Source organism: Phocoena sinus, chromosome 6 (genome assembly GCF_008692025.1).
Source record: "Phocoena sinus isolate mPhoSin1 chromosome 6, mPhoSin1.pri, whole genome shotgun sequence".
NCBI classification, from domain to species: domain Eukaryota; kingdom Metazoa; phylum Chordata; class Mammalia; order Artiodactyla; family Phocoenidae; genus Phocoena; species Phocoena sinus.
This window is the reverse complement of record NC_045768.1, coordinates 12,161,642-12,185,107: the sequence shown is the minus strand read 5'-3', so window position 1 is coordinate 12,185,107 and position 23,466 is coordinate 12,161,642. Positions and strand designations below refer to the sequence as shown.

At 39.5% G+C, this 23,466-nt stretch overlaps 1 protein-coding gene across 9 annotated transcripts in view; it reads left to right on the top strand.

Annotated features, from left to right (window-relative positions):
* The window catches only part of RABGAP1 (RAB GTPase activating protein 1), a 160,433-nt gene that overhangs the window by 3,091 nt on the left and 133,876 nt on the right, over nucleotides 1–23,466 (top strand). For 3 of the 9 annotated variants that reach the window (XM_032634101.1, XM_032634108.1, XM_032634107.1), the window contains exons 1-2: nucleotides 4,962–5,045; nucleotides 20,988–21,187. In XM_032634101.1, the coding sequence (XP_032489992.1) occupies nucleotides 21,038–21,187 (150 nt within the window). In that variant the 5' untranslated portion in view covers nucleotides 4,962–5,045; nucleotides 20,988–21,037. Of the gene's footprint in view, nucleotides 1–4,957; nucleotides 5,046–8,457; nucleotides 8,630–20,987; nucleotides 21,188–23,466 lie in introns of those variants that run through there. The other 6 variants (XM_032634103.1, XM_032634104.1, XM_032634109.1 and 3 more) reach the window with 6 other exon arrangements.

Sequence of the window (23,466 nt, the reverse complement as noted above, 5' to 3'; positions counted from 1 at the left end):
GGTTTATTGTGATGTTCAAGTCCTCTAATGCCTAACTTATCTTTATCTGGTTGTTCTATTCATTATTGAATGTGGGCTGTTGAAGTTTCTAATTATTATTGTAGAGTTGTTTATTCCTCCCTTTAATTCTGGTCATTTTTGCTTCATATATTTTGAAAGTCTCTTCTAGTTATGTAAATGTTTATAATTTTTATATAATCTTGCTCTTTTGAACCTTTTGTTAATATATAATGACCTTCTTTGTCTCGTGTAACCTTTTTAAAGTCATTTTGTATGACCTTAGTATAACCTTCCCAGCTCCCTTTTGGTTAGTACTCGCATGGAATATCTTCTCTTTTCTTTTTTTCCACTTTTAACTTGTTAATATCTTTGGCTCTAAAGTGAGTATTTTCTAGACTGCATATAGATGGATCATGTTTTTGTTTTTGTTTTATCCATTCTGCCCATCTCTGTCTTTTGATTGGTGAGTTTATGCTATTTACATTTAAAGTAACTACGGATAAGGAGGGACTTATTTCTGCCATTTTGCTATTTGTCTTCTATAGGCCTTATAGCTTTTGTGTCTTTCATTTCTTCCATTACTGCCTTTTTCTATGTTTGATTTTTTTGTAGTGAAAAGTTTTGATTTATTTCTGATTTCCTTCTTTGTAGATCCTATGGACATTTCCTTTGTGGTTGCTATAGGAATTACATTTAACAGCCCAAATTTATAACAATATAATTAAATTGATACCAACTTTAGTAGCATACAAAAACTCTCCTATACAGCTCTGTCTCCTCTTTCTGTTCTTGATGCTACAGATTACATCTTTATACATTGTGTTTGTAATAAATTAGACTAATATTTTTATGCATTTGTCTTTTAAATCATGTAGAAAATAAAAATGGAGTTAAACAATAATTACAATTATAATTGCCCATATATTTATCTTTACCGGAGATCTTTATTTCTTCATATGGCTTTAAATGTTGTTGAGCATCCTTTCATTTCAACGTGAAGGATTCCCATCAGCATTTCCTGAAGGGTGGTTTTAGTGGTAATGAACTCCCTTAGCTTTTTTTAGAATCAGAGAATGTCTTAATTTCTCCCTCTTTTTTTTTTTTTTTTTTTTTGCGGTACGCGGGCCTCTCACTGTCGTGGCCTCTCCCGTTGCGGAGCACAGGCTCCGGACGCGCAGGCTCAGCTGCCATGGCTCACGGGCCCAGCTGCTCCGCGGCATGTGGGATCTTCCCGGACCGGGGCATGAACCCGTGTCCCCCGCATCGGCAGGCGGACTCCCAACCACTGCGCCACCAGGGAAGCCCTCTCCCTCATTTTTGAAGGACAATTTTGCTAGATACAGATCTGTCAACAGTCCTTTTCTTTCATTGCTTTGAATATTATCAACCCACTGTCTTCCAGACTCTAAGATTTAAGATGAGAAATTGTCTGATAATCTTATTGAAGATCCCTTATATGTGATGAGTATTCTCTCTTGTTGCTTTTAGGATTCTCTCTTTTCTTTGGTTTTCTACAGTTAGATTATTATCCTTTCTCCCTTTTCTCTCTCTCTTCTCCTCTTGGGATGCTTATAGTGGTATGTTGTTTCTCTTGACAGTGTCCTACAGATCCTTTAGGCTCTGTTCTCTTTCACATTTCTTTTTTTTTCTGTTCCTCAGATGGAGTAGGAAGGATATGGAATCCATCTCTCTACCTAAACAACAATCGTACTGGCAGAAACTGAAGTAACTATTTTGGAACTCTGGAGTCTATTTGAATGCTTGCATGTTCCAGGGGAAAATTTGGTTGGTCAGTTGAGGTTAATTTCAGTCAATGTGAGCCTTTAGTGTGATAGCACCTACTCATTCCTACTCCTCAACCCTGTGGAGGCAGTCATGTTTATATTCCTGGTATGGCTTGCTGGAGCCAGGGTGGGAAATAAGAACCTGTTCTCCAAATACAAGAGTTCTGTATTTTATTTTTATTGAAGTATAGTTGATTTATAATGTTGTGTTAGTTTCAGGTGTACAGTAAAGTGATTCAATTTTTATATATGTATATATATTTTTTCTTTTTCATTATGGTTTATTACAGGATATTGAACATAGTTCCCTGTGCTATACAGTAGGACCTTGTTGTTTATCTATTTTATATGTAGTAGTTTGTATCTGTTAATCCCAAACTCCTAATTTATCCCTCCCCCACCCTTTTGCCCCTTTGATAACCATAAGTTTTTTCTATGTCTGTGAGTCTGTTTCTGTTTCATAAATAAGTTCATTTGTGTCATATTTGAGATTCCACATATAAGTGATATCATATGGCATTTAGACAAAGACTTTAAAACTGTCTTAAAGTTGCTCATTGAGCTAAAATGAGACATGGATGAAGTCTGGAAAATGTACAGAAAAATGGGAATATCATTAAAGAAATAAAAATTATAAAAAGGAACTTAAGTGAAATTCTGGAGTTGAAAATATAATAATAGAAAAAAGTTCACTTAGGGGGTTCAAAATCAGATTTGAGCAGGCAGAAGAAAGAATCAACAAACTTGGAGATATTTCTTTCAAACCCAGTTCCTTTTTTCCCACCCTTTCTTTTGCCCTAGTTCAGGCCTTTCTGAACTTAGGCAGCCTCCAAAGTGTTCTATTTACTCCGTTTTCCCTTTTCTACTTCTACCAGAATGAAATTTTTAAAAAACTCAAATCTGATATTGGCACTATCCTTAGAAACCTCTAAGGGCTCCCTGTATTTATAGATTGAACTTCATTTTCCTTATTTAAGTATTCAAGGACCTTCCCATTCTGCCTCCAGCTTACCACATCAATCCACTGAGCTTGAGATATAAATTCCAGTTTCCAGGATATACAAGGTCTAAGGGAACAAATTCAGTGACTTCTTGAGGAAGCAACCATTCAGATCCAGAAGGTGGGAAATTTTGCACTTCAACTGGACCGATTTCTTCAATAGGCCAGTGTCTTTCCATTTTTTTTCTTAAGTGCTAGATTTAAAAATACTTAAGGGACATCACAACCAGATACAACATGTGGGCCTGGATTGGATGCTGATTTGGGAAAATTAGCTGTAAAAAAATATATTTGGGGCAACAGAGAATTTGATTATAGTTAGGTATTAGATGAGAGGAAAATTTACTGAAATGATATTACTGATTTGGAAAAGCCAGCTGTAAAAATATTTTTAGGTTGTTAGAAAATTTGAATGTGATCTAGGAATTAGATGGGAGGAAAATTTAGCGAAATGGTAAGGTAGGTATTGTTAATTGAATAAAGCAGACTGCTTAACTCTGTGATCTCATTTTGTAAAACAATATATAGACACACAAAGAAGGCTACATATTAAAGTATTAATATTTGTATTGGGAATGTGATGTTTTTGTTTTTTATTTTAGGTTGTCCCTATTTTATATTTTTCTCCAGGGCATACTGTAGTGATTCTGTAATAAAATTTTATTTAAAAAATATATGTTAAGATTTATGTATATATTGGGGTAATACATATGAATCAAGAAATACATGAGGGCTTCCCTGGTGGTGCAGTGGTTGAGAGTCCGCCTGCTGATGCAGGGGACACGGGTTCGTGCCCCGGTCCGGGAAGATCCTACATGCCGCAGAGCGGCTAGGCCAGTGAGCCATGGCCGCCGAGCCTGCGCGTCCAGAGCCTGTGCTTCACAGTGGGAGAGGCCACGGCAGTGAAAGGCCCACGTACCACCAAAAAAAAAAAAAAAAATACATGAACGTATGGTCACCAAACTATTAAAAGTGGTTTTGTCAAGAGTGCCAGGATTTCAGGGGATTTTACTTTCTTCCTAATGTTTTATCTGTTGTTTAAATACTTTAAAATGGGTGTGCATTTTTGTTACATAACTCTATGAGGAGAAAAGGAAGAAAGCTATTTTCCTGCGGGAGTGCAGCCAAGTCTATTATAATAGACAAGTCACAAAGAGGACTGCAACAGAGCACAGCTTTTTTTTTGCTTTTTCTCTGGTGGATTTAGATGCAATATCCACAGGAAAACTTTGCGAATGACTCATTTACCAGGAAAACAGCATACGCTATTTGAATAAAGAAAGAATGAGGGAGAGGCTGTAGAAAGATTTCATAAATTGTCAAGACTTAATTAGCACCTTTAATATTTGTTTCCAACTACATTGTAAATTCATTCAGGACAGGGACTTTAAAATTCATTCTATTGCCGTTGCTCTGTATATCACTTTCGAATAATTTTTAAATAAAATCCCAGCCCCATCTTTGAGTAGCAGTATGAAACCACCTTGTTCATTTCTGTTCTGTGTGTCTCAGATACCTCGAGGTAGCTGTGTTGTAGCCAGTCGCCCTTGACTTCAAAGTCAGAAGTTTTGACTTCTGGACTGAATTCTGTTGCTTAGGCTGGACTCCCTTACAAAATGAGAAAAAAAAATCATATCATTCTTAATGTTTTCTCAAGGTTTGTGGTAAAGCCAAGTGACATACCTGTAAAAGAACCTATCTATCACAATCCCTGGCACTTTTTGCGCCCTCAATAAAGGGCAGGTGAGTTGGGTTACATCATTAAGGGCTGCTTTAGAAACAGCATTTGAACGTTAAAGGTGAGCAAGGGATTCCGTGCTCTAGCACCAGTGTCTTTAGGGTTGTACCCCTCTCAGGCGCAACAGGTACTACCCAGACTGCTACCCCCGCCAATCCTGCTTCCAGTCCCTGATGCAGGCACAGAGCCGCTATCGGCCCAAGCGCGGACACAGCACGGCATCGAGTCCTGCTCCCAGAGTGCAGACTCCACGCAGACGCAGACTCCGGAGGCGGGCTAAAAGCCCAGGTGGGGCTTCGAGGAAAGGAAGTACGCCCCCGCCGCCTGTTGTTGGGCCAATGGGGCCGCTCGGCTTTGCCGTGGGCCTATGAGACAGGGCAGTAGGCGGGGCGGAGGGCGGAAGGAGCTTCTCTCACGTGAGTAGGGGGCGGGGAGGGCGGGGGCAGGGCGGCTGGGGAGGCCCAGGCGGCGGAGCCTCCGGGACTGCGAACGGCGGGCCGCGGAGAAGGAGACGGCGGGTCGGGTAGGGCCGTGTTTTCCCCCCCTCCTCCTCCCACCCTTCCATCCACCAAGCCCGGGGGGGATCCTCCGACGGCCCTTGCGGGAGGCCAAGCCGTGTTCTCATCCTGCGGAGCGGGGCAGGCGTGACTGCGCTCAGCTCCCTCGACTAGCCGGGTTGTGAGGGGAGCAGTGATTGGGGGGGGAGGGGGAGTCGCGGCCGTGGGGGGGAGGACGCATGCGCAAGCGGGAACGCTCCGGCAGCCCCTGCCCAAACCGGTTCCCCCTGTCTGGGTGGGTGTGAGTCTTCCCAGTCCTTCACTTGCGGCCGTCCCTCTCGCCCCCCAGCAAAGCCGGTTTGTCTCTTGACTTACACGTCTGGGGACAGGTCCTATTTGGGAATCTGGCCGCTCCCTCCGCCTCAGTTTCTCCCCATTGCCCGCTGGGCCTGTACCTGTGACTTAGGCTGGCTTCGGCCTCAGGCTAGCTTCCTGCGCTGCGCCTAATTTGAAAGGCTTGCTTTATGCTAGTGTCGGTCTGCCATCTCGTGTTGACGTTTCTGTCTCATTTTCCCCGCCTGGAATCGAAGTGTCCCCGGTATTCCCCTCTCCCCAGATACTTTAAGTATCTGCCCCCGATACCTCATTGCTGTATCTTGATTACCAGCAACCTTCAGGGCTTTAGGTGTTAAACAAAGTCCGAGGATAACCCCAGACTTCCAGGAGTTCTCTGTCCATTACCTGGTAGTACTTTGGTGTTCCTTCTCTTCTAACATTCGGATTGTAATCATATGCACCTGCTTTAAAGTCATCTCCATACTTTATTGTAATCATATGCACCTGCTTTAAAGTCATCTCCATACTTTATCTTGGAATAGAAGTCCTAGCAGACCGTGTTAAGCGATAAGTGATCATGCTGCTGGTGCTCACGCTACAAGTGCTCCGTTAGTTTAAATCTTGTTCCAGCTTGAATTGGAGATCTTTTGGCTTTTTTGTTTGTCAGTGGAAAAAGAAAACTGCCAGAGACGGGTTTCACAATTCATTTGATATGTTCATTCAGGTAAATACCTGTATTCACATACATGTGACTGGAGTAGTAAGTTGCGAGTGTGTCTGTTTCCAGCTGCGTTGTTTATTTAGGAAGAGAAAAAACCAAAGAGAGTAAATTGAACTGAGTTTCCACCTTAAACTGATGTTTGGAAAGTTGAAAAAAAGCTTAGGTGCCAGGGGAGTGCACATTCAATTTTTTTGTTTTTTTTTTAACGAAGGACCTGCTGGCCTTAATTATAGCGTGTATAAGGTGCTATTTTAATATATATTTAAGGCTTTTGTTCGAATTTACTTATAAAAACTGAAAGTGAATAAGGGGCAGAGTTCTTTAAAATCTTCCTTTGTAGACCTCCGTTTCCATTAATGAAATTTGAATCCATGATTGATTTGTATTTATTGGTAACATTTAAGATTCACATATAGTTTTATCAACTCAACTTTGTAGTTAAAATTGAGCTATTGCTATGTTGTGGTACACTTTTCATTTCAGTTTTATAACTCATTTTACAGTTAATTAACAGCTCATCAGTATTAAGGTATATATTTGGGTAGTTAACCTATCAGCTGTATACATTTTGGCATTCTTTGGCATAGTGGGGGTTTTTTTGTTTGTTTTTTTATTTTTAAAAAATTTTTTATTGAGGTATAGTTGATTTTGGCATAGTGTTTTATTAGCAGTTTACAGGTGCTTAACCTGGATAAAATGGTAGTCTAGTGGGACTCTGTAAAAGTGAAGGCACCTGTTTCCTATCTTTTCTACTGCATATTGGAAGAAGTGTATTCACATTATCTACATGAGGGGACATGGTTTTTCGTAAACGTATCTCAACTTTACGGCCTACATTCTTTTTTTAAAAAATAAATTTATTTTTATTTATTTTTGGTTGCGTTGGGTCTTCGTTGCTGCGTGCGGGCTTTCTCTAGTTGTAGTGTGTAGGCTTCACATTGCAGTGGCTTCTCTTGTGGAGAACGGGCTTCAGTAGTTGTGGCACATGGGCTCAGTAGTTGCGGATCGCAGGCTCAGTAGTTGTGGCGCACGGGCTTAGTTGCTCCTCGGCATGTGGGATCTGCCTGAACCAGGGCATGAACACGTATTCCCTGCATTGGCAGGTGGATTCTTAACCACTGTGCCACCAGGGAAGTCCCATAGCCTAGATTCTTTAACGAAGTCATTTCTACTACTGAGTATATTTCCAGCTAAACTTTAGAGCCCAGATTCTTTTAAAGAAGTCGTTATCTTTTGTTGAGCATGTTTCCAGCTAAAGTGTTTCCAGCTTAAGTGAGGCCTACTTTGAAGGTCTCACCATTTCACAGTGATTATTTTAACTGTTTATATCAGTTCTACTGTTGAGTGTCTTTATAGATACTGATGTGCTGAGGTTCTAGCATATGCTGCCCAAGTGTTATCTTTGTAGTTGTCAATATAATCAGATATCACACTTTTCAAGCATGTGAAATGAATGTATATAAAACTGTTAAATAATCTTTCTTGGAGATAGAACTCCAAGGTTAAAAAAGTGCTAATTTAACCAGTGTACATAAAGCAGAGTTTGGCATGACATTTGGGTGCTCTGTATGTAACTGCCTTGTTTTATTGATTTTCTGTGGTTAGATTCTAAAGAAAGAAAATCCAAGGCCAAGGATTTGGCTGTCCATGGGTATACATGATAAAACATACTAATTTAACAGCTGTTTATTTTGGCATAAAATGGTTGCCTGGTCTCCCCCGACCCTCTCTAGTTTTGTGTTGACCCTGAGATCCTTATTCTTTAGAAGAATTGTAAGTCAAAGCAATACTGGATAGACACTTAAACTTATAACAACTTTTGTTGGCCCCTAACTGCCTTGTTTCTCTTCATGTGCAAAGTCTGACCAAACATGGCAGTTTGCAAGTCATGAACACTCTAGTTTATAGAATTTAGCCTGGAAGTTTTCCTCTTGCCAAAGCAACTATAGTCCTCTGAGGTAATCACCAGAACTTTTTGAAGGCTGTTCTTTCTATCTAGTAGAGTTCTATAAGGCCTAACTTTTCCTCCAAATCCCTTTTTCCGAGGATCATAAAATAGTAAAAATAAAGCCCTAAATTTGTTCTTAAGTGCATGCTTGACATTAAATAGTATATATTACCTTGGCTGTAAAACATGAGAAGTATATCTTCTTAATTTTGTGGCCGTGCTGCCAGATTTGGAGGTTTGCACCTCTTAGGAGTTAATGCGTGGTTGTTACTTATCTCCAGTTAAGGTTGCATCAGCTTTTGTGTAATAAATCACTACTCCTTGGCATTTATTAATCTTTGTGGCAATAAATTTTTCTCCATAATAAAATATGGCATCTCTCTCTCTCTTTTTTTTTTTAATGTCTATTTATTTATTTATTTGATTGTGCCAGGTCTTAATTGCAACATGTGGAATCTTTTAGTTGTGGCATGTGGGATCTTTTAGTTGTGGCATGCAGGATCTAGTTCCCTGATCAGGGATCGAACCCAGGTCCCCTGCATTGGGAGCGTGGAGTCTTAGCCACTGGACCACCAGGGAAGTCCCAAATATGGCATCTTCTTAAGGTACATTAGCAAATTAGTTTCTGTGGTAATGTTAACAAAATGTTATTAACTCTCAAAGCTTAACAATAATTTGACTATTTTAAAAATTTCTTTTTCTCATTTTTCCTTATTTATACACTTTGGTAATTATAACTAGGAATCTGTGGTTATCATCTTGTTTTCCAGCTTCTGAGGGTGCCCTTTGTGTCAGGAAAAGGAATTGATACGCAGAATCTTTCTTTGGGAACGTATTTTAAATATCATTATGGGTATTAAGAGACAGCATTCAAGGCTAAATTGGATTAAATGTTAGGCGGTTGTATAATACTACTGTGAAGAGCCATAAGTTAATCATTTTAATGCTTTTACCATAGGGTAATAAACTCTCATGCTTTTTTGTAAAAATAAATTTATTTAATTTATTTTTGGCTGCGTTGGGTCTTCGTTGCTGCGCGCGGTCTTTCTCTAGTTGCAGCAAGTGGGGGCTACTCTTTGTTGCGGTGCACGGGCTTCTCATTGCAGTGGCTTCTCTTCTCTTGCGAGCTCTAGGTGGGTGGGCTTCAGTAGTTGTGGTGAGTGGGCTTCAGTAGTTGTGGCTCGTGGGCTCTAGAGCACAGGCTCAGTAGTTATGGTGCACGGGCTTAGTTGCTTCACGGCATGTGGGATCTTCCCGGACCAGGGCTTGAATCCATGTCCCCTGCGTTGGCCGGCAGATTCTTAACCACTACGCCACCACGGAAGTCCTCTCATGCCTTTTAAATATGCTGATAAATGGATTCTGGCAAGGTGAGAGTAGAAACACGTCATGTAAATCTTTTTTGCTGTGGTACATAATTTCCTATGAGTAGACCTCTGATATACCTGCAAAAGAGAAATGGTTATATCTTTATTGTAGTTACCTGTTGAGTTCTCTGTGAGTTGAAGAAAAATCTGATTTCTATCTAACCTCCAAAGTTAATTCTTAGATAAAAAATTGTTCCCTAGCAGAAACATCTTTTTTTTTTTTAATCTTTATTTTTTTGCTTTTGGGTTGTGAGAAAAGAACTTTTTAGATAGGTTTAAAAAACGTCTGTGGGGCTTCTCTGGTGGCGCAGTGGTTGAGAGTCCGCCTGCCGATGCAGGGGACACGGGTTCGTGCCCCGGTCCGGAAAGATCCCACATGCTGCGGAGCGGCTGGGCCCTTGAGCCATGGCCGTTGAGCCTGCACGTCCAGAGCCTGTGCTCCGCAACGGGAGGGGCCCCAACAGTGAGAGGCCCGCATACCGCAAAAAAAAAAAAAAAAAAAGTCTGTGAAACTAAATTAAATATATGTGAATTCTTTTATCTTCTTACATGGTGCCTATCCTAGTGCTGTGAGTGAAAGTGCTCAGTAAATGTTTTTTGGTTGCCCACCCCCTATTCAACACACTTAACAAACGTCCCACCTTCCTTGTATAACTATGGACCAGGGCATTCTTGTATCAGAAGATTCAGAAAACTTGTGTGTCTTCTGCCAAACATTCATGGTTTGTCTACACACATTCCCTTGAAAATCAGAGGTCATGGAAAAGAGAAACCATATTTACTGCATTAATCTCAGGCTTTGATTATCTATCAAATGATTTGCTTACTTAGCATTAAATTCACATAGTTTAAACATTTCAGATCAAAGTATAGACAGATTGATATTCTAAATGGAATAGATACATATTCTTCGCTGTGGTTGAGAAGGAACTATATTGACTAATTTCCTGAAAGCAGGAAAAGTGGGGTTTTTTTTTGGTTTTTGGTTGTTTTTTTTTTTTGGCTGCGTTGGGTCTTTGTTGCTGCGCGCAGGCTTTCTCTAGTTGCGGCGAGCGAGGGCTATTTTTCGTTGCAGTGCACGGGCTTCTCACTGCAGTGGCTTCTCTTGTTGTGGAGCACGGGCTCTAGGTGCACGGGCTTCAGTAGTTGCAGCACGTGGGCTCAGTAGTTGTGGCACACGGGCCCTAGGGCTCACGGGCTTCAGTAGATGTGGTTTGCGGGCTCTAGAGCGCAGCCTCAGTAGTTGTTGCACACGGGCTTAGTTTCTCCACGGCATGTGGGATCTTCCTAGACCAGGGATTGCACCTGTGTCCCCTGCATTGGAGGGCGGATTCTTAAACACCGCACCACCAGAGAAGTCCAGAAAAAGTCTTTAGGAAATCCTGCATTGCTTAAAAATGTCTATGTTTTTATATTTATAGAACACTAGTGTAAATTACATTGTGCTTTAGAAATCCATTCCAGAAAAAGTAAATACAAGGATACTTTTACAAAAAATGTATATTACTGAGGTTTGAAGTATAATCTGACCTTGTGAATAAGTAGTATTGGGTTGGCAAAAAAGTTCATTTAGGTTTTCCCATAACATCTTGTGGGAAAATGCGAACGAACTTTTTGGCCAATACATTAACATTAACTCACTCTCCTTGTGTTCCCAGAGGTGGGTTTCTCTTGGGGCAATGGCATCCAAATAATTTTAAAATTTAGCTGCAGAGATATTGTGTTGAAGGGGCATAAAGCCAGCATACCTAGAGTTCTGCAAAAAACTAAAGTGCTGTTTCCTGAAATAGCCAAAGGAACATGGGAAAACCACTTATATGGTTTATTTTTTTCAGGTGTCAGCACTATTGCACTCAGATAATCAACACAGAGTTAAGTGAATTGTTTTATGTGCATTTCATCCCCACTTCTTACTTTTTGTACCTTTCATTAAAAGTATCAAGATATAGCGGGTAGAGTGTGAACTTTGGAATCAGAAAGATATAGATATCCCAAGTCTTGAACTTACTTAATATACGACTGAAGGTAAGATACTTAAGGATTGTGATTCTCAGTTTCTTCATTTGTAAAAGTGGAACTAATTATGCTTACATCATGGATTAGGACTGGGAAGCACCTGGCATTCCTGCCCCGCACCCCTTTCCTGGATATTCTCATTCACAAAAGAGTAGAAAGTGTTTATTCCCCTCATTTTATGTATGAGAAAACTGAAACTATAACATTGTCCAAATTAAATCAAAAAGGACTAAGGAGTTCAAATCCCAGTTGGTTTTTCAATGTAATACCAGACTGTTAACTTTATAAAGTCTTAATGAAACTTGATTAGTCATTGAGAAAGTGAGAAGTAACTCTGAGAACATTGGCTGTCATCTTTAGGCACTTTTCTGTATTGATTTTGTGAGTTTTATCCTAAAGATCCTATAAAGTTAAAATTAGGCTTTTAGAACTTTTATTGACCAGTGAATGGATAAACAAAAGGTGGTATATACATACCATGGAATGCTATTTGACCTTAAAAAGAAAGGAAATTCAGACACATGCTACAATATAGATGAACTTAGAAGACATTATGCTGACTGAAATAAGCCAGCCATAAAAGTATAAATACTATATGATTCTACTACTTATGTAAGGTACCTAGAGTATTCAGATTCATAGAGACAAAGTAGAATGTTGGTTGCCTGGGGTAACAGGAGTTGGAATTTAATAGGTATAGAGTTTCAGTTGGGGAAGATGAAAACGTTCTAGAGATGGGTGGTGGTGATGGTTGCACAATGTGAATGTACTTAAAGCCACAGAGCTATACAGTTAAAAATGGCTAAAATGGTAAAGTTTATGTTATGTACATTTAACCACAATTTTTAAAGATTAAAACTTTTAAAATCTTTTTAAAAATTAAAAAACTTTTGTCTTCCGAGTTATTATATTCCTATAATTAAGCTATCTTTTATAGTTAATCTGGAATTGAAGTAAAAGAGTCACTTCATAGTTTAAAGAAGTTAATTGTCACAGGCATTATGGGTTAAAATTTGCCTAAAAGTGACTATTAGTTAAGCTGGTTTTTCTTGCTTTTATGTGCTGTAGGCCCAAGATGATTAAGTTATATTTTCTTTTTGGTTTTTAAAGCTAAGCTGAAATTATTCAGAAGGATTAAATTAATATGGTTCTCTTAGCTCACTAAAATAATTCAAAGAAACATCCCCCAAATTCAAAGTCAGACTTAAAGACACATCTATTGTTTAGCAATTAGCAGTGGTGGAAAGGAATTTATTTTTCTAAAGACGGGATGATTTTCCACTGAGTTTTGTTAGATTTGTCCTACCCTTCCCAGGGATAAGCTGTGAGAAGTTCATATGAAAACCAATGCAGCGAAACAAATCTCAAAGCCAGAAAGAAAGAAAAAAGCTGAGATTAAGATTGTATGATTTTTAAAAATAACTTCTTTGTGGTTTAATTTTAAAGAGCTACAAACCCACAAGAATTGGCCTGCTACAGCATCTTTGAGACTTGATTCTCTTGCTACTTCCTGACTTGTCTTTTTCTCAACAGAGTAATCTTAGCAGATCTGTGTTTTAGAAGGGTATATATAACTGGGAGCAACATAGAGTATGGATTGGAATGGGGAGAGAATGGTGATAGGAACACCAAGGAGGAGAGATGCATTCCTGAAAAGGACATAGGCACCTAGATACCTGGGTTTGGATCAAGTTCTATAATTGTCTCTGTGAACTTAAGCAAGTTATTGAACCAATCTAAGCCTCAGTTTGTCATATATGAAGTTTATACCTTTCTGGCAAGGTTAATATAAAGATTAGTAATAATGCATATAAAGCTTCTAAGTACCATGTTGGGCATATATAATTGATACTCAGGAACTGCTAAGTATTGTTCTCTCTTTAGATTTAGCAAGATGATTTAAGTATCCTCCTTAAGATTCCCTAAAGCTGTGCTCATTTTTTCACTGGTTGAGCAAACAAAAATGGTGAGGATTGGGAGGGAAGTGATGAGTGTTTTGGTATAAAGGGAATCCAAGGTATGTTTTGTGGCTCAGTGTTAACTGGTTTTCACAGTTAGAAACTTGATGAAGAGTCAGTCAGGCACACTCAAGGGTAGTTGTTTTTGAGTCTCTTTTTTCCAGTTGTCATTCATATCCACATCCCAGACACGCATGTAGTGTATCATATTTGTCATTTGTCCATCTCACATTACACAGACTCTATCACTTAAACACTAATGAAAGAGTATTAGTCATCCAATCACATTTATTGAGGACTGCCATAGCAAGGATATGAAGATAATACGAATAAAACCTAAGATCCCTGCCCACAAGTAGTTCAAAGGGACTATGTGTGCTCATTGTATTCGCAGTATTTACCATGGTGGTTTATACTAAGTAATTGTTTCTGGAATGAATGATCAATATAGTATAGGAGAAAAGATGTATAACATTTTACGGTGTAATAAATGCTGTAATTCTGTGATAAAATTAAAAAGCAAGCAAACAAAAAGCCTTTGGAGCCCTAGAGGGAAAAAAGGAATGTTTCAGAAGGGAAAAGGGGAGGTTGAATATTTGATTGTATCACAAGGTTGCTGGTGGGGAAGAAGGACTAATGGGGGAAATGAAGTCACATTCCTAGCTTAAGAAATGGCATGAGCAAAGCCTTGAAAGCATAAAAATGCATGATATATTTGGTGAGCTGTCTGGTATGGTTTGATAGAAGGAGATAAAACTAGAATGATAGATTGGCTCCAGATTTTTAAGAACTAATGATATAAAGAGTTTGGATTTTTTTCTGTTTTCAGTCAGGAGCAGTCAAAGGAAGGGGTGAGATATATGATCAAATCTGAATTTTAGAAATTAACTATGAGGCCTTGATAATGACTAGAGAGAGTCTAGGAAGGGAGACTTATGTTGTAGCTAAGTTGAAAGAGAATGAAATACTCAAGTCAGTGACGTGAAAGATGGCAAAGAAGGAATATATTTGGGGTATGTTTTGGAACTAAAATCCATTAGAATCCCAAGGGAGAATGAGAAAAGGAGTCACGGATTTTGGGGGACATTTCTATCTTGGATCGGCGGTTATTAACCACTGTTAGGGGAGATATGAGGAAGAATATGGTTGTGTGAAGATGGGGTCTGCTTTGGACATGGGACACATGTAGCAGGTCCCACCTGTGTATTCATATAACACCATTTGCATACCTCTATTATACCAAGCACTATACTCTATTGTAATTACTTGTTTACTTGTCCATTTTCTTTACTGTAAGCCTGTCAAGGGGAAAGAGTACCTTTCCTCTCCGTAACACTGTACCTAGTGCCTGGCACATATCAAACACTCAGTACTGAATAGAAAAAAACCACAAACACCCACATGAAATTAGGGAGAAAGACAGGGCTGCAGTATCATCAGCATACACACACACACACATACACACACACAAATTTATAACCACATGAGGTATTGAGATAGCTAAGGGATCTTGTTCCATGGAACAAGAAGGAGGCCAGGATGGAACAAGAAGGAGGACAGGATGGAAGAAGAAGGCCAGGATGAATTTAAAGAGTGGGCAGAGGGGCTTCCCTGGTGGTGCAGTGGTTAAGAATCTGCCTGCCAATGCAGGGGACACAGATTCAAGCCCTAGTTGGGGAAGATCCCACATGCTGCAGAGCAACTAAGCCCATGCGCCACAACTACTGAGCCTGTGCTCTAAAGCCTGTGAGCCACAACTACTGAGCCCACGTGCCACAACTACTGAGCCCTGTGCCGCAACGACTGAAGCCCACCCGCCTAGAGCCCATGCTCCACAACAAGAGAAGCCACCGCAATGAGAAGCCCGCGCACCGCAACTAGAGGAAGCCTGCGCGCAGCAACGAAGACCCAACACAGCCAAAAATAAACAAATAAAATAATTTTTTTTAAACTTAAAGAAAAAATAAAGAATGGGCAGAAAAAAAGGAACTTAAAAGACAGCTGGGAAAAGGTACCAGAGGTAGAAGATGGAAGCAAAAAGATAAGAGTTTCACAATATGGAAATGATCAGCATTTTCATTTATTTCAGCTGGTAGAAGTAAGATGAGAACTCAAAAGAATAGTTTGGGTTTTGAAATTTTGTATTGTTGATTTTTAAATGTTTATAGATATATATTTTTTTCCTTTCCGAACGGATGCTCAGAGAACGTTAAAGTACCCAGGGTCACATAGACAAGGTTTGAATTCATCTTTTAAAAGAGGATGTGCAGTGAAGCTTGGTGAGAGGTAGGGGAGCCAGATTTTGAGAGGGACTGCTCAGTGAGAGTGGGGAGTCCCATTGAAGTGCAGGAGGAGTTCGTGCTTCTCCTTCAGGAAGAGTTTCAGGAAAACCAAGGAAATAGAGATGAACCAGAATGCTGAACTATAGTGGCCGGGAACTAGCACATTTTACTTGTCTCAAGCATGTCAAGTTCAATTACAAGTATCACGCAGACCTCTTTTATCAAGTTTGGTAGGTCACTTATTGGGAGGTGATTTTTCCTCTACTAATTGCACATTAGCAAATCCATGCCACTGCAATTTCACCGTTTATGTTACTGCTGTGAATGATGTTAGAAACAGTACAAATATCTGATGGTATTCTGTCCCAAAAAGGTTCAAGTTTTTAAAAAGTAAACACTGATTATCTAGGAACTGACTGCTTTTGACGAACTGTCAAAAGAGCCTTTACCATGGCTAGTTCTTTTACATTTCACTTTCCTTTAGCTGGGTTTATAGTTTTAAGACGAGATTGAGAATGAAAATGAATTTTCATTCAACAAGATTGAGGTACATTATTTACTATGATCTTTGCAGAAGTGCATAGTTGAGCATAGAATTGTCACTTATGTTACAGAGCAGGATGTAACATAACTGAACCTTTGGTTTGGATGCATGAGGTTGCGTAATTAAGCAAAATTACCTATCATTTTAAGTTAGTTGACGTATTAAAGGAGATAGAATGAAACATCCCTGAACTGGCACTCACCAACCTGGCCCTGTTGGTAACTGGACATGTTATAAGGGTCTAGGCTCATCATTTATATAAGAAGGAGACAAACTGTGAGTGCCTACCAAATACCAGGGTGTTCATATGTATATTATTTTATTTAAAGTGGAATAAAAATCTTTGTCTACCTTACAGAATTGTTAGGATGATAAAATGAGATAAAGAATGTGTATATTTTAGGGCTTCCCTGGTGGCACAGTGGTTGAGAGTCCGCCTGCCGTTGCAGGGGACACAGGTTCGTGCCCCGGTCCGGGAAGATCCCACGTGCCGCGGAGCGGCTGGGCCCGTGAGCCATGGCCTCTGAGCCTGCGCGTCCGGAGCCTGTGCTCTGCAATGGGAGAGGCCACGACAGTGAGAGGCCCGCGTACCGCAAAAAAAAAAAAAAAAAAAAAAAAAGTGTATATTTTAGTAATCTGTAAAGTACTATTCAAAGATACAAAGTATTCCTTTGCATTTAGTTAGGTATAAATAAATTAGAATATGGAACTAAGAATGTTATATATTTTTGCACTAATATTGTTTCCTAAATTGAATTTCCAAAATCAGTTTTACTTGTTAATTCCTTTAAAATAGGAAGTTAGTTTCACCAGTTAATGAAGAGAGTGATGAAATGGAAAAGAACTGGCCGTCATCAAGACTCTTGACAGCCCTTCAATAGCATTTGGCTCCTGGATATACATATATCTATTCCTTAGTAATTTTTATAATGGCTCCATGAGGTAGATAGTACACCGTTTTCATTTATGGAAACTGAGGCTTGGTGTGACCATGCTTACACTATTATTAAATAGTAGAACCAGCATACTAACTTGGATTTTTTTCTCTTAATGGTGTGCTTTACCATCACAAATATGACTTCTGTTCTTACTGTCAGTCTGTAAAAGTTGCTCTTGCCTTTTCATGGGTGGCTCTTGTTCTTTTCCATCTTTATTTGCCACTTACCCTATTGCTTTAGCAAATATTTGAGCACCTAGTATGTGCCAGTCATTCTTTCACTTGTTAGGGATACAGCAGCTAATGAAACAGGCAAAAATCCCTGCCCTTATGCTTACATGATACTTAAAAACAAATGATTAAAATGTGAAACGTGTCGAATGGTGATAGGTGGTATAGAGAAAAGTAGAAAGAGGGATGGCAGTGCAGGGTATTTGGGGGAGGAAGTTTATACTTTATTGTCCATGAGAATTGGAATTAGAGTAGGGGCCTTCATGTGGTAATTGGTGTAAGTAGGGATTAAAGACAACAAAATTAGTTTTTATGGTCTCAAGACAGGTTGTAAATACTGTAGAATATTGCCAGGAGTATACCAAGTTCTGGGGCACCTCTTTATTGTGGAGGCCAGGGAAGGGGTGGTCTTATTCAGAGAGCTTGGAGGCCATGGGCTCCCTTTTCACTTCTGCCCATGGAGGCCAGAGAAGAGGAGTGTTAGTATATAACCTTTCCTGTACTGCGTAGTGTTTTGATAAATCCCATTCCCACTGAGTGATTCAGTTACTTTCAGGTGCCAAAACAAATAGTAAAGTATCTTATAAAGTGTACTTTCCTGTCACCTCCTCAAAGAAAATAGGTTGAGCTTTGAGCCTGCCAAATCTTCTCAGTTTCATAGTATAAATACCAAAGTATACTATTTTTGAGTCTAGAATACTGTAGAAAGTTCTCAGTTTCTCTGAGATCATAGCTTTAGGGAACTTTCCCAGGCCCTCTGCTATCTTACTATTAGTAACATTTTTTTTTTTTTTTTTTTTTTTTTTTTTATGCGTTACGCGGGCCTCTCACTGTTGTGGCCTCTCCCGTTGCGGAGGACAGGCTCCGGACGCGCAGGCTCAGCGGCCATGGCTCACGGGCCCAGCCGCTCCGCGGCATGTGGGATCTTCCCAGACCGGGGCACGAACCCGTGTCCCCTGCATCGGCAGGCGGACTCTCAACCACTGCGCCACCAGGGAAGCCCTAGTAACATTTTAAAAGATAGAAAAAAGACTAATTAAACATGAAAATCTTACCCAAAGTACAAGTTCTAAAAAAGATAGAGACTCCTTTATCTGATACTGACTATTTTGGAACAAAGCCCAAACATTTGTAGCATTGGAAAAGCATCATAATCTAATGGAAAGAGCTTAGCTTCTGGAATCATAGATAATGTTGGTTCAATTTTTAGCTTTGCTTCTAACCAGTTAAATTACAACCGTTACCTTGAACAAGTTACACTGTCTCTCTAAGCCTCAATTTCCTAATCTGTGAAATAGATAGATGAATATTAAGTTTGCCGTTCAGGGACTCAACATCAAATTGTAACACAACGTAATAGGTACTGTAAAAAAATGTAAATTGCTATGGGAACCGAAACAAGGCAGGCAGTGCATTTGACTCTGGGGAAAGAATGGGCAGGCCACTTGGAAAAGGAGGGTTATTAGATCATGAACGATTATTTCTAGTTGTCTGAGTACAGAAGCAAGGGAACCACATTAGGAGGAGGATCCTAGGAGGGCAGATACCTCAAGGTATTAACATATATATCCTTGGCAAAGATATTACCTCCTCTAGTATATTTTTTAACTCTTCTAACATGTTTCCATAGTTTTCTTTACCCTAAATCAGTACCTATTAACCTGTTCAACTTGCCTCTGTTCTCTACTAAATTATAAACTCCTTTTGGGCAAGAATCTATTTTTTCTTGTTTAGCATATTCTATTCTTTATAAACTAGACATTTGGTAAGTATTCATTGCATAGATGAAGCAGAACTACATTTTAAAAAAAGTTTTCAAAAGTACATTTGAAGCATCTCTAAATGCTACGCTACGCATTTAGATTTAGTCCTATGAAACGTAAAGCCTTTAAGCAAGGAAGTTAGTTTAAATAGAAAGAGGGGAGTCCAGGGTTTGAGCTTTAGTTATGCCTGATTAAATGACCCTACACCTCTTGGGGTTGCCATTTCCTTATCTGTTTAACAGTATTGATAATTTCTAGGTTTTCTTCCAACTGTGGTATTCAGGGATTGTGTAATTCTTTTTTTTTTTTTTTTTTTTTTTTTTTAACGGTATGCGGGCCTCTCACTGTTGTGGCCTCTCCCGTTGCGGAGCACAGGCTCTGGACGCGCAGGCTCAGCGGCCATGGCTCACAGGCCCAGCCGCTCCGCGGCATGTGGGATCTTCCCGGACCGGGGCGCGAACCTGTGTCCCCTGCGTCGGCAGACAGACTCTCAACCACTGCCCCACCAGGGAAGCCCGGGATTGTGCAATTCTTGCTGCCATGTGTTTATGTAGATGTTAGCCTTTGAAGAAAAAATAGTGCTTGGCATATGGTGTATGCTCAATAAACGTATGTTCAATTAAAAATCCAAAGCATAGATCAGGACTTCTTAATTGGAGAGACTAAACAGATTCTCAGAACCTTTACCTCTTTGAGGTACAAGATGAGTATACAGTGAGAACTACTTTTTTTTTTTTAGAGCAACTTTTGTTTATTGGTTAAAGCTCTCTGAGTATAATGTTGTATCGTCTGTTCTGTTGTTGTTTTGGCAACCAAATGGGAACATTGCCACGAAATATGCAGAACCAGGTTTTTCTTTTTTTTTTAGGAATTTTTAAAAAAATTTATTTATTTATTTATTTGGCTGCATTGGGTCTTCCTTGTGGTGGGTTCTTCGTTGTGGCATGCAGGATCTTTTGTTGCAGCACGTGGGCTCTAGAGTGCATGGGCTCAGTAGTTGCAGCACGCTGGCTTATTTGCCCTGAGGCGCGTGGGATCTTAGTTCCCTGACCAGGGCTCAAACCCTCAGCCCCTGCGTTGGAAGGTGGATTCTTGACCACTGGACCACCAGGGAAGTCCCCAGAACCACGTTTTTAAATGGTAGATGAGTTCGAGTTTTATTCCATGAGTGAATAAATAATTGAATAGCTTTTCATAATTGACACATTTTTAACTTCTTGCTGGAAAATTTTGGCATGAAACTCTTTTATTGGTAATGTTCATATTGAGCTGAGTTCTAAGAAACTGTGGGATAGGAATATTGAGTTTTTAGTAGACTTCTGATTTCTTGCTATGTAAGGTATTTCCCTGCTCTAGAATTTATGCTTGCCTTGCCATGAATTTATTTTTTGGGGGGGTTAATATGAAATTTTGTTTCTTAAAACATGTTGTTAGTATAAGTATCAGCAATGTTAGGAAAACCTTAGTTATTGTCCTAAGCGCTTTCAATTTCATTTGTTTATATAGCTTTACAAATTAAAGGATAGAAAACAAGTTCAGTACTTCATAATTTTTCTCTAAAAAGAATAGAGTTACAACATATGCCAAAGAAATCAGTGTAGGTAGGCAGAGTTATTCTCAAGGGAATATGTTTTATTTATTTATTCGTATATTTGAAATCTGAAGTACCTTGGCCCTCAGTTTCATCAAATTCCCTTATATCTGGAATAAAAAGCCTAAACTGTAAGTAGTGAAAGTCTTTGGGAAAGATTTTGGAAGTTTTTTTTTCCCCCCTAAGTTTTTCCATATGTATTTTGTAAAAATTAGAACAATTGAATATCTGGCAGACATTCTATATGAGTATCTTTATGGTTTTTGTTTTTCAGGCATTTTTAAAATATTTAATCATTCATGAGTTGAGCTTCATTCTTGAGTCATGGATGACAAGGCTTCTGTTGGAAAAATCAGTGTCTCCTCAGACTCTGTGTCTACTCTTAATAGTGAAGATTTTGTCTTGGTTTCCAGGCAAGGAGATGAGACACCATCTACAAATAATGGAAGTGATGACGAGAAAACAGGACTCAAGGTAAAACTACATAACCTACATTTCTTTTGCTTAGCCTTGCTAAAGCAAAACTTGGCCTTAATAGGAAGGTATATGGAGTGAAAGTGAGGACATGGAAATAATATCCTTTCTTTTTTTAATGCTAAAGCTTTTTATTTATAATTAGTGATAGTGAAAAATTTATATCTGATTAAGGATTTTCAATTTGATTAGCTTCTAAATCTTCTGATATCCCTAACTGTAAAAACTAGTGATCATAGTATAAGCATTTGTTATTTTAGTATTGTTTCATGTTCCCATTGAGTTAGAGGTGATTGTTTCTTTTGGTCCTGGTGTATGTAGTGTAAAGGCAGTGGCAGGTCTGCAGTGCTATTTATAAACATAAGTTTTAGAATTACTGAAACAGAACTTAAAATTCCTGGCTTTTGGCCATTTCTGTTTATATTTTCTCTGCCAAATAAATCACTATTAACTTCTTTTCCCATACTCTGTTACTGTTTTGCTCTTTATGGATATAAGTAAGAACAGATTACCTGTTAATGTCACTTAAAATGTAAGTAGCTTTAAAAATATTTTGATTCTTGTTTATGTCTATTTATTCAACAAGTGTTTATTGAGTATTGACTTTGTGCCAAGTACTGTTATAAATACTCGGGATACAGTAGCAAATAAGGCAAGCAAAGCCCCCTGCCCTCCTAGAGCTTTTAATCAAATGGGGAAACAGACTCTAAGCAAATAGGAAAATGAATATGTTAAGTAAATTTAGGTGCTTTGAAGAAAATCAAAGCAGAATACATGGATAAAGAGTGAATGGGAGGTACTGTTTTAGAGAATGTCTTGAAATGACATTTGAGCAGAGATCTGAATGAAATGAGGAAGAACTTGTTCATGGAGAAATGTGAAAAAGCACTTTCCACGGGGAACAGCAAATAAAAAGACCCTGAGGAAGACCACCCTTTTTAGGACAGAGATTAGAGCAGAATAAGTAAAGTAAATAAAAAGTGCTAAAGAATGAGATCCAGTGATGTGCAGGAACTGGATCATGCAGCACTTTATAAAGCTTAGTAGGAATTTGGACTTTATTATAAATGTGAAGGGGATTTTTGGAGAGCTTTGAATGTGTTCACTGGCTGAGAGAGACAGCATGGATGGTGTGAGTTTTGTGGACCCATTCCCCAGAAAAATTGGTGACAATTACTATTTTTTTAAATTAAAGTCTATGGAAATGTTCTAAAGGACATAGAGCAATTGAAGAAACATTTATTCAGAGAAATTTACTAAAATTTGGTTAAGAATCTGTGGTATTTGAACCAAGACTTGTTTTTTCCTTCCCATCTCCCAGCTGAGCAAGATGGTAACTCCACTCCAGATTGGTACAGTCAAGAAAATAGGGTTTCCTTTCCTCACAGCTCCCACTTGGAGGGCTGTCTTCCAGTGAAGAGCAGGATGAGAGCATTCCTCATCTTGCCTCCATCACCTTTTGCTGGCCAAGTGTGAATGAGTGGTAGGGGCTGCCTTTTATTGCCCAGACCTTACTTCTGGGATGAAGGCTCTACGTAGGGCACAGTGTTGCTGTGAATACTGAGAGCCCAATTGCCCTTACCCTTACCCTGGCTCTGGCATGTAAGGTAGTGGTTCCACACTAATAGAGGGAAGTCAAAAATACCAGAGATTACTACGCAACCTCCCACACCTACCAAATACTCATTTTCTGAAGATGTGTCGCTCAGAGAGAAGTACGTCATTGTCTACACTCCCAACTTCATAGCTATAGCTCAGAGATTTTGCCTGCAGTGAGAAGTGGGACATAAAACAGCTCCTTATCTCTTCCCATAGGAACCGGCTTTATTTACAACAGAGGGCTTCCCTGGTGGCTCAGTGGTTAAGAGCCCGCCTGCCAATGCAGGGGACATGGGTTCTAGCCCTGGTCCGGGAAGATCCCACATGCTGCAGAACAGCTAAGCCCGTGCGCCACAACTACCGAGCCTGTGCTCTAGAGTCCACGAGCCACAACTACTGAGCCCACATGCCACAACTACTGAAGCCCGCACACCTGGAGCCTGTGCTCCACAACAAGAGAAGCCACCGCAATGAGAAGCTTGCGCACTGCAACGAAGAGTGGCCCCCGCTCGCTGCAACTAGAGAAAGCCTGCGCATAGCAACAACAACAAAAAACCCCAATGCAGCCAAAATAAATAAATAATTTTAAAAAATCATACTTACAACACAGTGTAGAGAAGTTCAAGCCTAAGGGTACCCTCAAAAACAGTGGAGGTTGTGGTGAAAGGTAATTGGGAAGA